General features: G+C 41.8%; 2 protein-coding genes across 4 annotated transcripts in view; one reads left to right on the forward strand and one right to left on the reverse strand.

The window, feature by feature from the left end:
* Positions 1–15,791, forward strand: part of LOC128895689 (alpha-2B adrenergic receptor) — a 73,242-nt gene that overhangs the window by 40,688 nt on the left and 16,763 nt on the right. For all 3 annotated transcript variants that reach the window (XM_054158511.1, XM_054158512.1, XM_054158513.1), the window contains 2 exons: positions 1,577–1,809; positions 8,961–9,177. In XM_054158511.1, the coding sequence (XP_054014486.1) occupies positions 1,577–1,809; positions 8,961–9,177 (450 nt within the window). The remainder of the gene's footprint in view (positions 1–1,576; positions 1,810–8,960; positions 9,178–15,791) is intronic.
* LOC128895688 (26S proteasome non-ATPase regulatory subunit 1) overlaps positions 4,570–15,791 on the reverse strand; it is a 64,827-nt gene continuing 53,605 nt past the window's right edge. The window contains exons 11-14 of the mRNA XM_054158510.1: positions 7,501–7,835; positions 6,519–6,871; positions 5,742–6,159; positions 4,570–4,962 (exon numbers count right to left, since the gene is read on the reverse strand). Coding sequence (XP_054014485.1) covers positions 4,880–4,962; positions 5,742–6,159; positions 6,519–6,871; positions 7,501–7,835 — 1,189 coding nt within the window. The 3' untranslated portion in view covers positions 4,570–4,879. The remainder of the gene's footprint in view (positions 4,963–5,741; positions 6,160–6,518; positions 6,872–7,500; positions 7,836–15,791) is intronic.

Here is a 15,791-nt window from a genome sequence, read left to right on the forward strand (position 1 = left end):
CCTCTGTATCTCCACCGCTGGGTACACGTGCTGACGTGCGCTGACTAACAACAGCCCTCAGAACGATGAGTAATTCTGGTTGAGTCGATGTAAACGACGCTCCTAGAATTTCTATCTTTCCATCCCGGCTCGTTGGCTAACTTAATAATTCTGGAGATCAGCCCGGTGTGACTAGACTTGGAAATGTATAAATTAGGTTCCGGTACAGGGAAGTCGTTAAGCTTCCCATATTACATTTTAATTGGAACATCTGCAACTACTGTCTTAACCCTAGCCAGACTTCTGCAGAGTTTTACTTCCGACGGTCACCTTACGAATTTAAATTTCGCCATACTCGATTTCGTTGAATTTATCTCTTCGCGTATAGAAACACATTAAATATACAAAGCACGCGGGAGTTTGTATAATAAAATTGGGAAAAATGTATTAGGAACAAGATTCGATATTCGGTCAGAAATTTTGGGAAATTTATCATTCTAAATTCTATGAAGAATTAACTAAGTCAGAATGAAACTTAGTATATATATATATATAGAAGATGTATGAAATGTTCGTGTTTATATAATATTCCACGAAATTCTGATCCAACGAAGATGCATTGTTGTCGCTATTATTATTTCAATATCATAAAGATAAATGTAAGACAGCCAATCTTTTTTGAATTCCATTTCACGAGAATTGTTACTTTCCCCGCAAGATAAACAATTCCGTGACGAGAGAGCCATTTTTCTCCATCAATCATACGTAAAGCGCTGCGCACGGTTATGAAAACGAGGAAAATTTTTAAACTGGCTTTTCCGAGCCAGGCAATTTCTCGACGGCACAAAGGAGTCCGTTTATTTCGACACTAATTTTCAATTTGGTTTCCAGGTATACAAATTTAATTCCAGTCAACGAGCGTGTTGTTTCACCTTTCAGCCAGGAGGTAGAAATTTATTTAGAAAAAAAAGGCATGGCGGTTCTTCGAGCGTTAGAATATTTATAAAAAAAAAAAAAAATATCGTGGACGTGTTTTTCATTACCGACACGTTCCGTGTGAAATTAAATCCCTATTCAAATAATAATTAATTTATGATTATAAATGCGGACGATAAATATTCAACGTTTAATGATAAATGTGATATTAAACAGTATTTTCGACCGACCACATATTCCCAATCTAATTTTACAAATCGTGTTTACGGAAATGTTAGCTTCGTTCGGTACATGTATTTGAGTGTTTCGTTTACTATTAAGTTTTGTAAGTATTTGTTTCATTTTATTTTCAGTATTATTGTCTGGAAAAGGTGAACGTGTATTATAAAGTAAACAATTTTCGTTAGTACTAAATTTAGCCAAAAAAAAAAAGACAACAAAACAATCTGTTCTAAATACAACAAATATAAAAGTGGATTCACTTTTAGAATGAAACAGTTTGCAAATATCGCGAATAGAATATGAATATTATTTTCGTTGACAATGAAAACACTGTGAAACCGTTTACACAAACGCATCAATTTTTTATTTTTATTTTTAAACATGGTAATACCTTTCCTGTTACCGTTCCACGTAAAAAAAAATTAATTTTTTATTTCAGGATACTTCCCGCTGCCGTCGGTCTATTGCCTCGCCTGGATCTGCATGGACGTGATATTTTGCACCGCGAGCATAATGCACCTCTGCACCATAAGCGTGGATCGATACCTGAGCCTGCGGTACCCCATGAAGTTCGGACGCAACAAAACCAGAAGAAGAGTCATCCTGAAAATTCTCTTCGTCTGGGTCCTCAGCATTGCCATGAGCCTGCCGCTCAGTCTGATGTACTCGAAGGTGAGCCAGTTTGCACGAAGAGTGCAGTTCCAGCTGACAAGGGAACATATCCAATTGTCACACGCCGATTTTGTTAAAACTTATGCGGCAGGTAGTTCTCAGAAAAATACAAAACAAAAGCTAAATAATTTATTGGTTTTTCCATTGATTGTAAATAGTATTATAGTAGCATATAGAACGATAGTAACTTTCAAGAATCATTCTTGTGTCACGATTTTTATAGTCACTAAGCAATCATCGAGGAATTATTGGACAATTGGATATGTTCCCTTGTGTACGCTTTGATCGAGCTGATTTTTTTTATCTTAGATAGCCCTTAACAAATATAAGAAATACAGTCGACATAAAGAATAGTCAGATGACGATAATAATCGCGGTCGTTAACAAAAATTGCAAATGCGAAGTATCAATTACCGGATGTAAATGGCAGCGAGCAAACGAAGAAACGGTTCCTAGCATAACCGGCAATTCCGAGTTCCTAATACCCCGTCCATTAAACCGTTGACAGGCACTCGTGCACTCGTCGTGCAGCACGAAACCCGTGGTTCTTTCGTCTTTCTTGCGTTCACAGCGTAAATCGTGGATACCAAAGGCAGCCAGAAAGGGTACTGAAAAGCGATTTTAAAATCTGCGAAATGTGCAGTATCGAGTCGCTCCGGAGGGTTGCGCTTGAAGTTTCGCTAAAGAAAGGGTCGGAGTAAAAACAAAATCGTCGTTAAGAAACATTAACTACACTGTTGCCATTATTTTCCTGAAAATTTTAAAAAAAGACACGCAGTATAAATGTGCTTCTACAACCGAAGAATTTCCATACAGATTCTACGTTGTTTGCATACGCACGCAGTAGACAAAAAGATGGTAAAAAATTAACAGTTTACGGTGATAAAAATTTGCAGTGACTATTTCGGTCGGGTGGGACGTGCGTGTTGTCTCCATTAGGATGCAAATTGGGGCCCAAGGAATTCCGAATATATTAAATTCTGACAATCTCCATACGAAAATACAAACGAAAAAACTGGGCCACGGAATTGTTCAACGGCCGGCGCCGCGAGTCAATATTTCAGCGAAATTAGGATTCGCATTCCCACGGAATTCGAACTCGCGTCGCTGATGTAAATTTTTAGTAAAGTTACGGGAAGCTCGTCTTGCGATTTTCGCGTCCCCCGGGCGTGGAAGGAATCCTGGTGTTTTTCAGACGGGCGGGATATTATTCGCATTTTTCACGCGATCAGACGAGAGAGATCCGAAAGTTACGGTGTAGATGTATTATTAGAAATTGCTTTCGGTCGCGCGTTATACTTGAACGTCGATGGTAATTTATATTGTTCGTGGCGGGCTTTAATGTCGACCGAGTTAATTAGAAAGTCATCGTTAGTTCGGTTGCTCGCCCGGTCGCGTTTACGCGCGGAAACGAGGTACATATTTTAGCAAGATTAATGAGTATACGCTAGGAATGGGAATTAATAGAGCGGAACGGGCAAACTTTTCTTGCCATTGGAAATTACGGTTGTTCGCGAGGCAACCGCGTGTTGTGCGCGGTGTGTCGATTTTATTGCCGTAGATAAATTCTTAAAGACAGCGAGTGGAACGATTCGGGAAAAACAGAGGCGTGTATTTGGGAAACTGGAGGGTTTTTACCCCTTGGAGGAAGTTCGAAACGAAGGATTAGAATTTCTGGTAATGGCCTATTTCGCAACAAAAAGCTAACGAATCATAAGAATTCAACATATACTTTATATATAAAAAAAAAACAAAAATGGAGGCTATTTGAAGAGAAAGAACGAATTACTGAAAAGGACGCAACATTGTAAAAACAATTTTCTAGATAACTTCATACCCTCGCGACATATTCAACAACTCCACTTTGAACGAAACACCCTGTAGATAGCATTCTGCGCGGTGACGAATGGTTTCCGTCGTGTTCATAGTTTTTGATAAGTCGTCTTTGTTCGTCAGACGGCTCGACGTCATCGATCCTCGGGCACCTTTGTGAATTCTCGCGTCGGAAACGAACAGAGGCGGTTTGAAAACGGACGAAAACGTATCATCGTGATGCACGCGAGGAAAGGTGGCAGTCGTTTTTGCTGGGAATTGCAGCGTATTCTCACGCGAAGCGGAAAGATCGCCCCGGTCTGGGCGGTTAAGCTCCCCAAGGAAGCTTCAACGGCAGACAGAGGCGTCTGATTTGCGACTCTGCCTCTACAAGCGATAGTCGCGGCTCGTTGGGTGTCGCTACCCACGTGAATGAAGTTTGCATAAAGGAGAGCTGAATACTCGAACCGAGGTCTGATGCTGGGAATGCTTTGAACGACGATTCCGCGACTGTTTCAGTTCGAAGGGGTGCGACGGTCGAATTGATTCGAGAGAAGCTTTGGAAATTAATTCCAAGGAAACGAATGCTAATAATGGATGTTCCATTTACGTGGTGTTTGTGCGTGCCTTAAAGATTAAGAAAATTTAGGCTTCGTTATGTATTTGGACTTGGTAAAAATGGTCCAGCGTGAGATCGATCGGGGGGCCATTTTTAAGTTCTGCGACGGGAGATGTTATAAAGACGCTTGCTCGAAGTATGTACTTTTAATATACTATGGAATATTTGTAACGGTTAGTGTCGCTAGAAAAGAATACCCAAATGCATTAGCATTTTATTTTACCTGAACTTCACCTTGTAATCCTAAAAAACAAAAAATAAGTAAATTCTGAAATTAATCCTTGGTTATCTTAAACGACCAACAGGATTTCCAGTAAATAAAACGCATGTTGACGATCGGAGCAAATTATATTTATTAATCACTCGAAGAAACGTAGCATCAGTTCGATGGCGGACGATGTCGAGCAGGGGCTTAATGGTATGAAAATAAAAAAAGAAAGTGTTGCAGCAGAACGGCGTACTCGTATCGACAGAATGGGTTCTGGGGGTGGCGACAGTTTTTTTTTTTTTTTTTTTTTTTAAATCTTTTTCGCTCCTACAGACAGAGAATTATGCGCGCGTATACATATGCACGAGTGACCTTTTTTCGCGTTCCGACGATGAAGGCGTTGGAGGAGAGAGATTTTCAGCGACGGAGCTTTACTCCTCGGTGAACGTCTCGGTGAACTCGAACGGCTCCGGAGGATCAGCTTCCTTCTCCTCGTCGGGTTTCGGGCCGAAAGCTGAAACATAACGGCGGTAATCGAACGCAACGTGACGACAACTCCTCGCACGATGCAGCTACGTTCACCGATCGCGTCACAAATCTAGATGTAACCCTTTATAGACGGTCAATTACAGAGCCATTAGACGGACGCGTTGGTCCAGAACGAGGCCATCATTAGGAATTTGTTTACAAAATGAAAAATATTTTATAAGAAAATTCCATGAATAATGATTTTAATGTAAACAAGTGAAAGTACAAAAAATATTTTTTCGAACCTTAGCCTACAATATGAATATACTGGTATATATATACATTTATTATTATCGCAAATGAATTTTGGTTTGATATATAAGGAAAAAAAAATCTCTTTATCGTTCTCGTTATCATGGATCGCGCTGCTGAACAAGAACACAGTTTAAATAATACTTTTACACCTGGAAAGAGCAAAATGTACGAATAAAAAATGTAAAAATTATCAGAAAGTCTCCCTTATGGTTTTTCTTTTTTTGCTTTGAGATATCGACAAAGAGTTCAAATAGTACTTTATACCTGGCAAGTGTCGAAGCTTTCCGTTATGGCTTTCTCTTGCTCTGACATGTCAACAAGAAGTTGCCTTTCCAAGATACTCGTTAGTTAAATCGAAAAGCGATCACAGCTAATAATTTTAACAGGTAAAATTGCTTCTCCAGTCCGCTTTAAGGGATCGTTAGATTCAATGAGCGAAATTTAGCACGCCGCGAGCTAGAGGGGTGACTCTACCGGTACGACGAGTACCGCGAAGGGGTGTCCACTTACCAGCCACAGGCTCCACGAGTTCCTCCTCCGTGTCAGCTTGTATGTGCTTCACCATCACGATACCGCCAATTTGAAGATCCTTGACAGGAACGTACTGGCTCCCCTCCACCAGCTGGATCACCTTCAGCTGCTGTCGCAACACGCGAGCAGGATTCTGAAGGTTCTCGAAGTTCGGCTCGGGTTCCTTCTTTTCCTTCTCCCCTTTCTCAGGTTCATCCTTGCCCTTCTTTTCGCCCTTCTCCACTTTCTCCTTTGTCTCCTTCGTCGACTCCTTCGACTCTTTAGCCTTCTCCGTTTTTTCTGGCTTCTCAGTCTTCTCCGTTTTCTCGTCTTTCTCCTCCTTCTCCTTCTTCTTCTCCTCTTTCTCGCTGGGCAACGCCTCCTTCACCTCGACAGTCGTCTTTGTCTCTGGTGGGTCCTGCAATTCATCATTAAACAACGGAAATTAACATTAAAATTACCGAGTCAGTCAATTTGTCTTTTGTATTTCGATCCTTTTAAATTCAACCAATATGTTAACTATGTAATAAAGTGACTACGTAGCAGAGATTTACCAATTTACCCTGATTGTGCAACAATTTCAACAAATTTGGCAAAAGAGTTGGTACACTGTTGTTGCATTAATTTCGAGGATTCCATACTGCATAATACAAACATTTATGTCCTAGAATATCCTATGACGTTAACAGTGGTACCCCTTAACAATTCTCTAGACGAGAAGGGCGATATAATAATCCAGAGTCTGCTGTAGCATAAAGCGTGAGTCCTCGAACTAACCACGTCCATCTTCTCGTGGGAGTCGCGAGCACGTCTCTCGGACTCGCGTCTCCTAGCCCTGGCGGCGATGCTGAGGACAGCGGTGGTGACCTTTTCCCTCTCCTCGCGTTTCTTCTCCTCCAACGGCGCTGGATAAGCGTAGACGCTTGGCCGAGCGTTGGAGCGGATCTCCAGCTTGGGCATTTTCAGTTGCGAGTTGAGAGCAATTAGGCAGGTCGGGGTGAAGGCGAGCGCCAAACAATGAGCCAGAGGGAACCAGTACCAATATTGGGTGAACACCAGCGCGCCGACCACCGCCAGCATGTTCGTGTGGCCTGTCCTCGACTGGAGAGACACCGTCACGTTACGCCCGCCTGGAACAGTTATCATCGTTACACATGAGGCTATTGTTTGGATAGCATTCGATCAATTTCGCATGAAAATCGGATTAGGAGAAGCACTCTATCAGACGAGATGCCATGGAGACCACTTGGGGGATTTTCAATTAACCGGTTGACGATACTGCGATACACGCGGCGAGTCAATAAGGATTGCCACTTGAAATGACTCGCGAATGTTGATACACGAGAAGCTATCCGAATTAGCTTAGCATTTTAAGATACTAAACGCTGCTATAACTTTGTTCCTCGTCGTCAAGATTCAGCTTACATAAAATCAGCTTACTCTACGCGTTATTCTAATAGAAACCTATGATATCAACCGTGATGATACTTCGATAGCTTCCAGTTATGGACCCACCCCCAATCCTAAACAGTCTACAACCTAGCCCCTCGACAACACCTCATCACCAGCGCGATAAACGGCTGCAGAAGAGCTTCCATTTCACTTTTTCCTCCCCGAAAAAAAGCACAAGGTCCGCAATAACGTCGAGTTTCTGATGAACGATACGCATTCCCGCCGACGTCAGGTGACTCCCCTCGAGTCGGGGACGTTAACCGACGTCGAAAGGGTCGGTTAACGACGTCCAAGGAGGTCGACTCACCGGCGTCGATGATGCCCTGCGCGAGAATCGCGCCGAACTTCGCCATAACGTCCTCGTGCTTGTCCACGACGACCTTGGCGTACAGGGCTCTGAAGTCCTTGACGCGGGGACAGGTGGCCTCCGTCTGCTGAATCAGGATCATGGCCGAGGCGATCAGGGCGCCCTGGCGCACGAAGTTCACGGGGTCGTTCGTCATGGGGTCCAGCAGGGTTATGGCTTCCTTCAGGCCTGTGCCAGCACACGCGATCCCCAAGGCCATCGCCGCGCCGTATCTCACGTGGGGGTTGTAGCTCTCCGCCAGGAGCGACACCACGCTGGGACATTGCTCCGGAGTTCTGAAACAGAACGCAGGAGGTCCTGTTAGGGTCTGAGGAATGGAGCTGAAACGTGCGAAGTTCGGTTTATATTTCGTTCTATTGCATTTGATTAGTTTTGATTAGTTTCTGCTCGAGCTGCCAGTGTAGCGGCTGAAGGCCCTCGATACATAAAAAAGCATCAGATCAAAATCTTCCAAGCAGTTCCTAAATTGTGGTATATAATCTATTAGTTCAAATTTCTCACTCAGTGGTTTCCTTCCAGCTTCAACTTCCCCCAATTCTAAACATTCTTTAACCACTTCACGCTCTTGGCCACATATGCGGACGTTTAGTTTCTTATACATAATTATAATTACTAGCAATAATAAAAAGAACAAAAAATTGATAATAAGAAAAACAAATCGTCACCGAAGAGGTTGAGCAACATTTCTTTGCCACCAGAGTAATAACTCACAAACCCCAATCCATGAAGAAGTACCACCCCTTGCAGCTTGAAATCTTGCACTCGAACTCTGTTACATAATCAAGTTCAAATTTCCCATTCAGTGGTTTCCCTCCAACCTCGACTTCCTCTAACCCCACAGATTCCTCGAGTAACGATCCCCTGTCACCTGCCAAATCGATACGAACACAAAGCAGAAGTGCCAATATATTTACTCAAGCTACCACAGAAACAGCTCAAGGTTCTCAATCCAGTTCTCAAACCTTGGCACATAACGAAGTTCAAACTTCCCACTCAACGACTTTCCTCCAGCTTTAACTTTCCCCAAGCCCAGAAATTCCTCTAGCAACAATCCTTTGTCACCAGAGTGACGACTCATAGCTCTCGATCCATAATAAAGTACGAGCACCCTCTGCAGTTTGGGATCTTCCCTCCAGTTCTCAAACTCTGCCACACAATTAACTTCGAACTTTCCACTTAGGTATTTCCCTCCTCGACTTTCCCTCCCCCAGAGGTCGATAACTCCTCGGTGGTACCCAGTGTTTGCGTAAACCATCGAGGGATGGGACGTGAAAAGGGGAAAACCGTGGCAAATAGAGCATGGACGACTTAGCGTAGCTGTAAAAAGACCACGGTTCCGTGTAGAATATCCGATCAGCCGCGACGGTTAAGTGCATAATCCTGTTTTGGCCGTGTTACAGGAGGACGAATCGCTGCTGGTGGACGGCGCATGTCAGATACCGGACCCCCTTTACAAGCTGATCGGCAGCATAATCTGCTTTTTCATACCGCTGTGCGTGATGCTGCTCACGTACGCGCTGACAGTGCGACTGCTGGCGGAGCAGCGACAGAATATCGGAGGAACTGCTGGATGGTCCTCCGGATGGCTAGGCGGCCCCCCAGGCCCACCCACGGGAGGTTAGTGTGTTATCAGGTACACTGACCTGTTACACTTCTGTTTGGACCGTGACAATTCTGGATCACAACCATCACGTCTCACGGGATCATCTCCCATCTCTCTGTTCTACTCTTACTTACATGTTCCTCTTCCAACCCTAAGATTTCTGGATGAAGGTCATAAAAAAAGGCATAACAGGAAGTTCAGGAAACTCGTAATAATGTGAACGAGGTTAAGATTTCACAATTGGAAACTAAGTAATCCAACATACGTCGTAAGACTTGTTTTGTTGAACTCGTCAAATTTATGAATTTTATCTAGATTTATTTTCTTGACACCTTCGGGATTAATTTCCTTAGTTCCCTGCGGAAACAACCCAAATCATCCACATAAAAATGAGGTGGTGTTCAATGTATTAAAAATGGTACATCGTGTTGTATCATCACGAACCTCTGTTCCTCTTTAGATATCCCTATTCCTGATCAAGGTACCTGGCTTAAGGCCAGGTAAGAAAGGTGTAACGGAAAGTTAAGGAAATACAACTTCAACATGTTTCGTTGTAAATATGTACACTAAGGAACTTCACGCACCAAATTTATTTAGAAACATCAAACCTATCATTTAATTTAGACAAATGTCTTGAATGGGCGTACATATATCAATAATAAATATATATATGTTTAAATTCGTGCACACTTGATATTTAATTCCCCAGAGGAATTAGTCACGTCACTTTCAAACATAATCATAGCTTGGAATAATTTGTCGAGGTTTAATTTATCAGGTTAACTTACTTGAAAGAAAAAGGAAGTTCGACTACTTTCCTCTACGTGGAGGAAGTTTATGCACTTCCCTGGCCCGTCCATCAGAAAAGAAGGTATACAAAGGAGCAAAAGTTCGCGCAGTTCTCCGTCCGCTTGTAGTTAATCCATTAGTTGCACGGAGCTCTCTAAAATTTTCAAGATCGTTCACTGTCCAAGGAGAACATCAAAGCAATCTATCGCGAAACAAGGGTTCGCCCGAGACGTTCGCTGTTCAAAGAGGAGATAATTCGTCTATCGGTGGAAAAGTTTCGCGGGAAACGGGCGGAAAAATGCGTCTAGGATAAAGTATACACAAGATTCCAAGAAACACGAGCAATCTCTGAGGAGATATCCTCAGACTGTGCAACGACAAGGGTGCCACTCGAGGAAATTGGAGAACCTTTCATTCGAAAGAGATGATGCTTTGCAAGCTGCTTATCGTGGACGAATGCAAAATTCAGGGGAAATCTTCCTGCAAAATTCCGGTCGTTTTTAATGTCTGTTTCGTTCTCCAAAATCTGACGTCTCATTTGCTCTACGGACTTGAAACCCTTCTACAAAGAATTTCCTACTACTTGTTGACCAACCCAGCCTGTTTTCGTTGTTTTTTAATATTTTACGTTATCGCATCGTTTAACACAAGTCAGAAATGTAATAAATAATGAATATGAAATTTCGAATCGAATAGTTTCGATAAATCTAATTAATATTTTAGTATTAACGTGCCAATATCCCATTATTGACATTTACTCAAGAAAGAACTGGGTTATTTAACAAACATTCAGTCTTAGAGGTAACATAAAATATTATTAAAATAAAGAAAGCAACGCAGAAAAATTGACCGGATATACACAAGGACGTGTACAAGTGCGTAAACGTATAAAATATAAAACATTAAATACATATCCGCGGTCTAGTGATTAATCTATATTCCGTTGCATTCATCCGCTATTCAAGCAGCTACCCTAAGTGTCGCGCAAAGCTGACGTCGCCGAATAAATAAACAAAAACATGAATGATTGACGAGGTTGCACCACGTTTAAGGAATTATCGACGCGTCAGCGAGGCTTTGACAAATCGAACGTGAAAATTAACGATAATTCTCGATCGTTGGCGGGACCATTATACACCGCGTGACGTTTCATTTCCAGCTCATCGATCGGCTAGCAAAAGCGGGTTCAAAGGAGCTCGTCGGCGAGGACATCGTCCTTCTTGAAAAGCCTCGGTGTCCAGCCTCGCAAAACCCAATAATCCCGTCGATCGATCGATTCAGAAATTGTCTGGTCGTTTTTGCAGCGATTCTGACGTCCGTTGAAAAACGAGGGAATTAACGAAGACTGCGAATCGATCTAGACTGGCGCGAACGTCGAGGATCAACGAAATTAAATTCCATCTCCAAAGACAATTTTCAAAATAAATCGAAAAACTTCGACAATCACAAAAATTCGAGGACTTCTTAACTTGTTCGTCCGGTTTCTGAGCCCTTCGCTACCTTATTCGAAAACTTGCCCTAATCGTGTCATTCCTCTGTCACTGTCCAAATATTAGGGTCGAAAGGGGTTTATCGATGCAAACGCTGTCTCGGCGTTACGCAAACATTATGTGTGCACAAGAGAAGAAGGTTCCAGCGTTGTTTCGAACTTGTTCCCCGAAGATTGGCGGCCCCGTAATCCGATTTCGCGATTTCGGAGGATTATCGAGTTATCCGAGCGCGGAGCGTCGAGCTACCCTCCACGAGGGATTAACGATCCGTAATCTGTCATAATTTCTCACCCCGTGAATTACTTCTGTCGACGTTTTTCGGCCCCATCGGAACGCCAGTCGATACGGGTGATTGCCAGGGATCGTGTTGTTCAGTCGTTGGATGACAAACGGGACCGAAGGCTTGTCATTTGTATTGTCGGGCTCCATTCGGATCAGAACGGGCTAAAATGGAACACGGACGTTTCTTTAAAAGCAACTAAATAACCCTTTCGTGCTCGAAGGGTTAACACTTTGACCGCGGTGTGTGTGCGCCCTTGAGAAATGGGCTCAGAAAAATATTTGCACTCGTTAAATCAATTTTTAAAAAATACCAGCTTACAGGGGATGAAAAAATTGAAAGTTTCTTATATGTACAATTTATTTATACAACGTTTAGTTTTAGAGATAAAAATTGAAAACTTAGAAGATCATTGTAAAAATTGAATTTCAGGAGAAAGGTCTTCTAAGTCTTCAATTTTTATCTCTAAAATTAAACGTTGTATAAATAAATTGTAAATATGAAAAAAGTTTCATTTCGTTGTTCTCTGTAAGGTGATATTTTTTTTTGTTTTTATTTAATTGTCTATTTATATAAATATTACTGCACGAAGTAACTGAATCGCGAAAGAAACTTTTGAAACTTAATAAATAACATTCGTTCGCTCATCTTCGATTTGGAGCTACGAATGCAACAAATATTTCTTCCGCAAAACAATTTAATTTCCGTTATCTTTATACAAAAGCTTGACTCGCTCGAGGATGAAAGGGCTACGATCGGCTTTGTTAATTTCGGGCTCGTGTACGTTGAACGTATAAAAACACGCGTCGAGAACAATGCGCGAAAGTAACTTTGACGTTTCATTCTTCCGAAGAAACGCGGGAAAGAGTTCTAGTACGTCGGGAGTAATTCGGATACGCGGACAAAGGAAGCGGAAATGGTAGCTGGCGTTGAAGAGATACCAGCAAACTGTTCGCAACGGAGAATCAGACGTCGAATCGTTTCGCGAACAATAGACGCCTTGCTTCGCCGATGGATCTACGGAGTTTTTTTTAAGCAGGCACGTTCGTTACGCGGTTCCTTTTTTCATCTCGCATATTATTTTGCACGAATAATAAAAGAACTGCGCTTCAGACACAGTTCTGTCATTCTCGGCATTTTAATCTGTTTTTCATAGTATCCAACTTTATTCGTACCGTAGATTTTCTTTATTAGAGAGGCTTTATTAGGCTTTATTCGAAAGATTCGGTTACGGAGGTATTTCTTCTATTTAGAAATATCCGTACGATTATCGTCTTCCAATCAAACTTAGAATTTCTATTACAATCTTACAAAATTTTACTGTTCGATCGAAAGATCAGCAGGAATGAATTGCTACGTGTTGTTTCTATTCATCGTCTAGTATTCGAATAAATTTTTACCCCAAACCTGGCCTGGGCCCAACCGTACAGAGAATCTCTGGCTGCAATCTGCGCAACGTTTCCAGCCTCTTCGCCTCGATTCGGCCGGAGATTGCGATTAAGTGTTCTCTATAGGTCGGCCATGGCTTCTTTGTGCGGCGCTGCAACGAGAAGCCTCCATCAGAAAAGAAATTGATCCCTTTCCGTGCTCGAAACCCTAAAGCCAAACGCTTTCGCCGCGACGGAAACGTTGGAGCTGGAACGTCCGCCGACAAGAAAAATCGACGATCGGGACCGGCGACTAATTATCGCCGCTCGTGAACAGGAATTTATCGATTCTCGTTTACTGCTCGATGGCCCATTCGACGCGAGATTCGATTATTTACCCCCGCCTGTAACTCGCCGTGATTTCTGAGCCCCCGTGTACTCGAATTTCTCTACCCAAGAAGCGTCGATAATTATTTCTCTGGAAAATTAATTACGCAAAAGATTTCATTTGATTCATTGGAACTTGAGACCGATTAGATCCTGCTTCTCTATTTACACTTTTTACTGTAAGTGCGCTTACACTCTCTTCCCTCGACACTATTGCGAAGGTTGCATAAGCCTTTTTATCATTTTTTTTTTCTTGTATTAAATTTTTCTATCCGATAGTCCAAAAGATTTGACAAATATTTTTCACACCGTTCCACAACCTGAGATCCGCGAACCTCTCAAACGATTTAAATCTACACACATAGCCGATAATTCTCCTTCGGGTGTTTTTTTAGCCGTAACTGCGAGATTAATGAAAATCCGCGCGAAACAGGGCCGAGATTCCTCCTGTCGTTCGGCCAAGTCGTCTGGCAAATTACAAAGAACAGTGCCAAACTTCCGTGAGTCGAACCGTCGGCAAATTGGGGCGCGAACCGACGCCTCCTTCGACTGGAAGATTTGCATCGGCCAATTTAACTTGCAAATTGATCGGCAGTGTTTCGTGGCCGCGCAACGCGTGCCAAAAGTGCTCGTAAAATGAATGGCAAAAGTGCCTCAGGAAGAACTCGTAAACTAGCGATAGTGGCCTTTCTCGACTCGAAAATTTATTGGATTTTTCGTCAGGGCTAGGGGTACATAGAAAATAACATTATTTTATTCCCTGCGTAGAATATGCTTCATAAATTAATCTGCTAATATCAGTGAACAATCTGGATTTTATATTTACTTTGACAAATATTAATTATGATTAAAATGTACACCGAAGTTGATTATTATAACACGTTGCAAGATAAGTCCAGCCTTGAGCTATAATTTCATGATTATGGGAATAATTTAAGCTTTACTGCGAATTCGAATTATCGAGTAAAATATGTCAAAATTCGACAGGAGTTTAATATCTTCGAATTACAGAAATACCCAGCCAGGATACAAATGAACGTAACAACGCAGAAGTAAATTATCCTATTAAACAATAATTACCAATATTGTTTATCGCGAAATCCACGTGCCGCGTCATATATTATTAATAACCAAAACGAACCAATTACTTAACAGACTCAACTGCTGGATGTGACCAGTATCAAGCTGATAAGATATAATGTATGAAATGCTCTGCATGGAGATGTACGAATTAATTAATTATCTCGTACGAGGAGCAACGTAATGGAATTCGTAACAATTATTCGACACACGAAACGTAAACGAAATAATACGAAAGAATTATAAGTAAACTGCAAATATCGCGGTTATGCGATATGCAATGACGGTAAACAAAAATATGGGAAAATGTATAAGGATGTCCATTAATGCCAAATATATGATATATCGATAATAAAGTGCACGTTGCACTGTTAAGAAGATAAGACACACCTTCGTTTGAACTTCCGTTCTTTATTTGAATCTTTAAAAATATGAATTTGCATATCAGTTGTTGAATTATAAGCCACCAGACATAAATTGATAAAAGAATATAGAAACATTATTCGATACCAGACAAAGAAAACGAAATAGTACTAATTACCATAATCTATCGACGTTTTATCGACAACGTAAACGTCTGATGAGCCAAGCTGTGAAAGCAGGAGCTTCGTTGCATTGAAATGCTATGTAGCAACAGCGCCAGCGTAGCGTTGCCAGGGATTAAAGAAGACGTTTCGCGGAGCAACGATTTCAACAATTACATGGAAATTGCATAGCCGTCGCGAATCAAGGGAAATTTCTTCCTTCCTGAAACGAGGGAGCAAAAAAAAAAAAAAGAAGAAGTAGAAATTGAAAAAGTTTTATTCGCTGAATGGCGCTCAGTTCCCTGAAATTCGCTGGTGATTTATCACCGCTATAATTCGCATCGTTCCATCCGCTTTTTATCGTCGATCGAGATTGAAGCTCCACCCTGCTGTGTCTTCTATCCTATCCCGTCATCGCAATCGCAAAAGAAAGTACACGAGCTGGCCACAACCTAGCTTATATCGTATCACGATCACGAAGTTCGTAAAACCAACCTGTGTTTTTTATATACACTTTAGACCAGCAAAACGATCACATAAACCCGGTTTAATAATACCTCTACAACATCATAGTTCAATTTCAAAAGAATTCTCTAACTGGGACCGCAACAAACTACTGACTGTCTGGCCAAAAACGTTCCTTACTTATTACATAGTTTTCGTTTCATTTCTCACCTTACTTAGTGTCTTATATTTCTTGAGAAAACTCGA

The sequence above is a fragment of the Hylaeus anthracinus genome, unplaced genomic scaffold (genome assembly GCF_026225885.1).
Source record: "Hylaeus anthracinus isolate JK02 unplaced genomic scaffold, UHH_iyHylAnth1.0_haploid 5, whole genome shotgun sequence".
Lineage (NCBI taxonomy): Eukaryota > Metazoa > Arthropoda > Insecta > Hymenoptera > Colletidae > Hylaeus > Hylaeus anthracinus.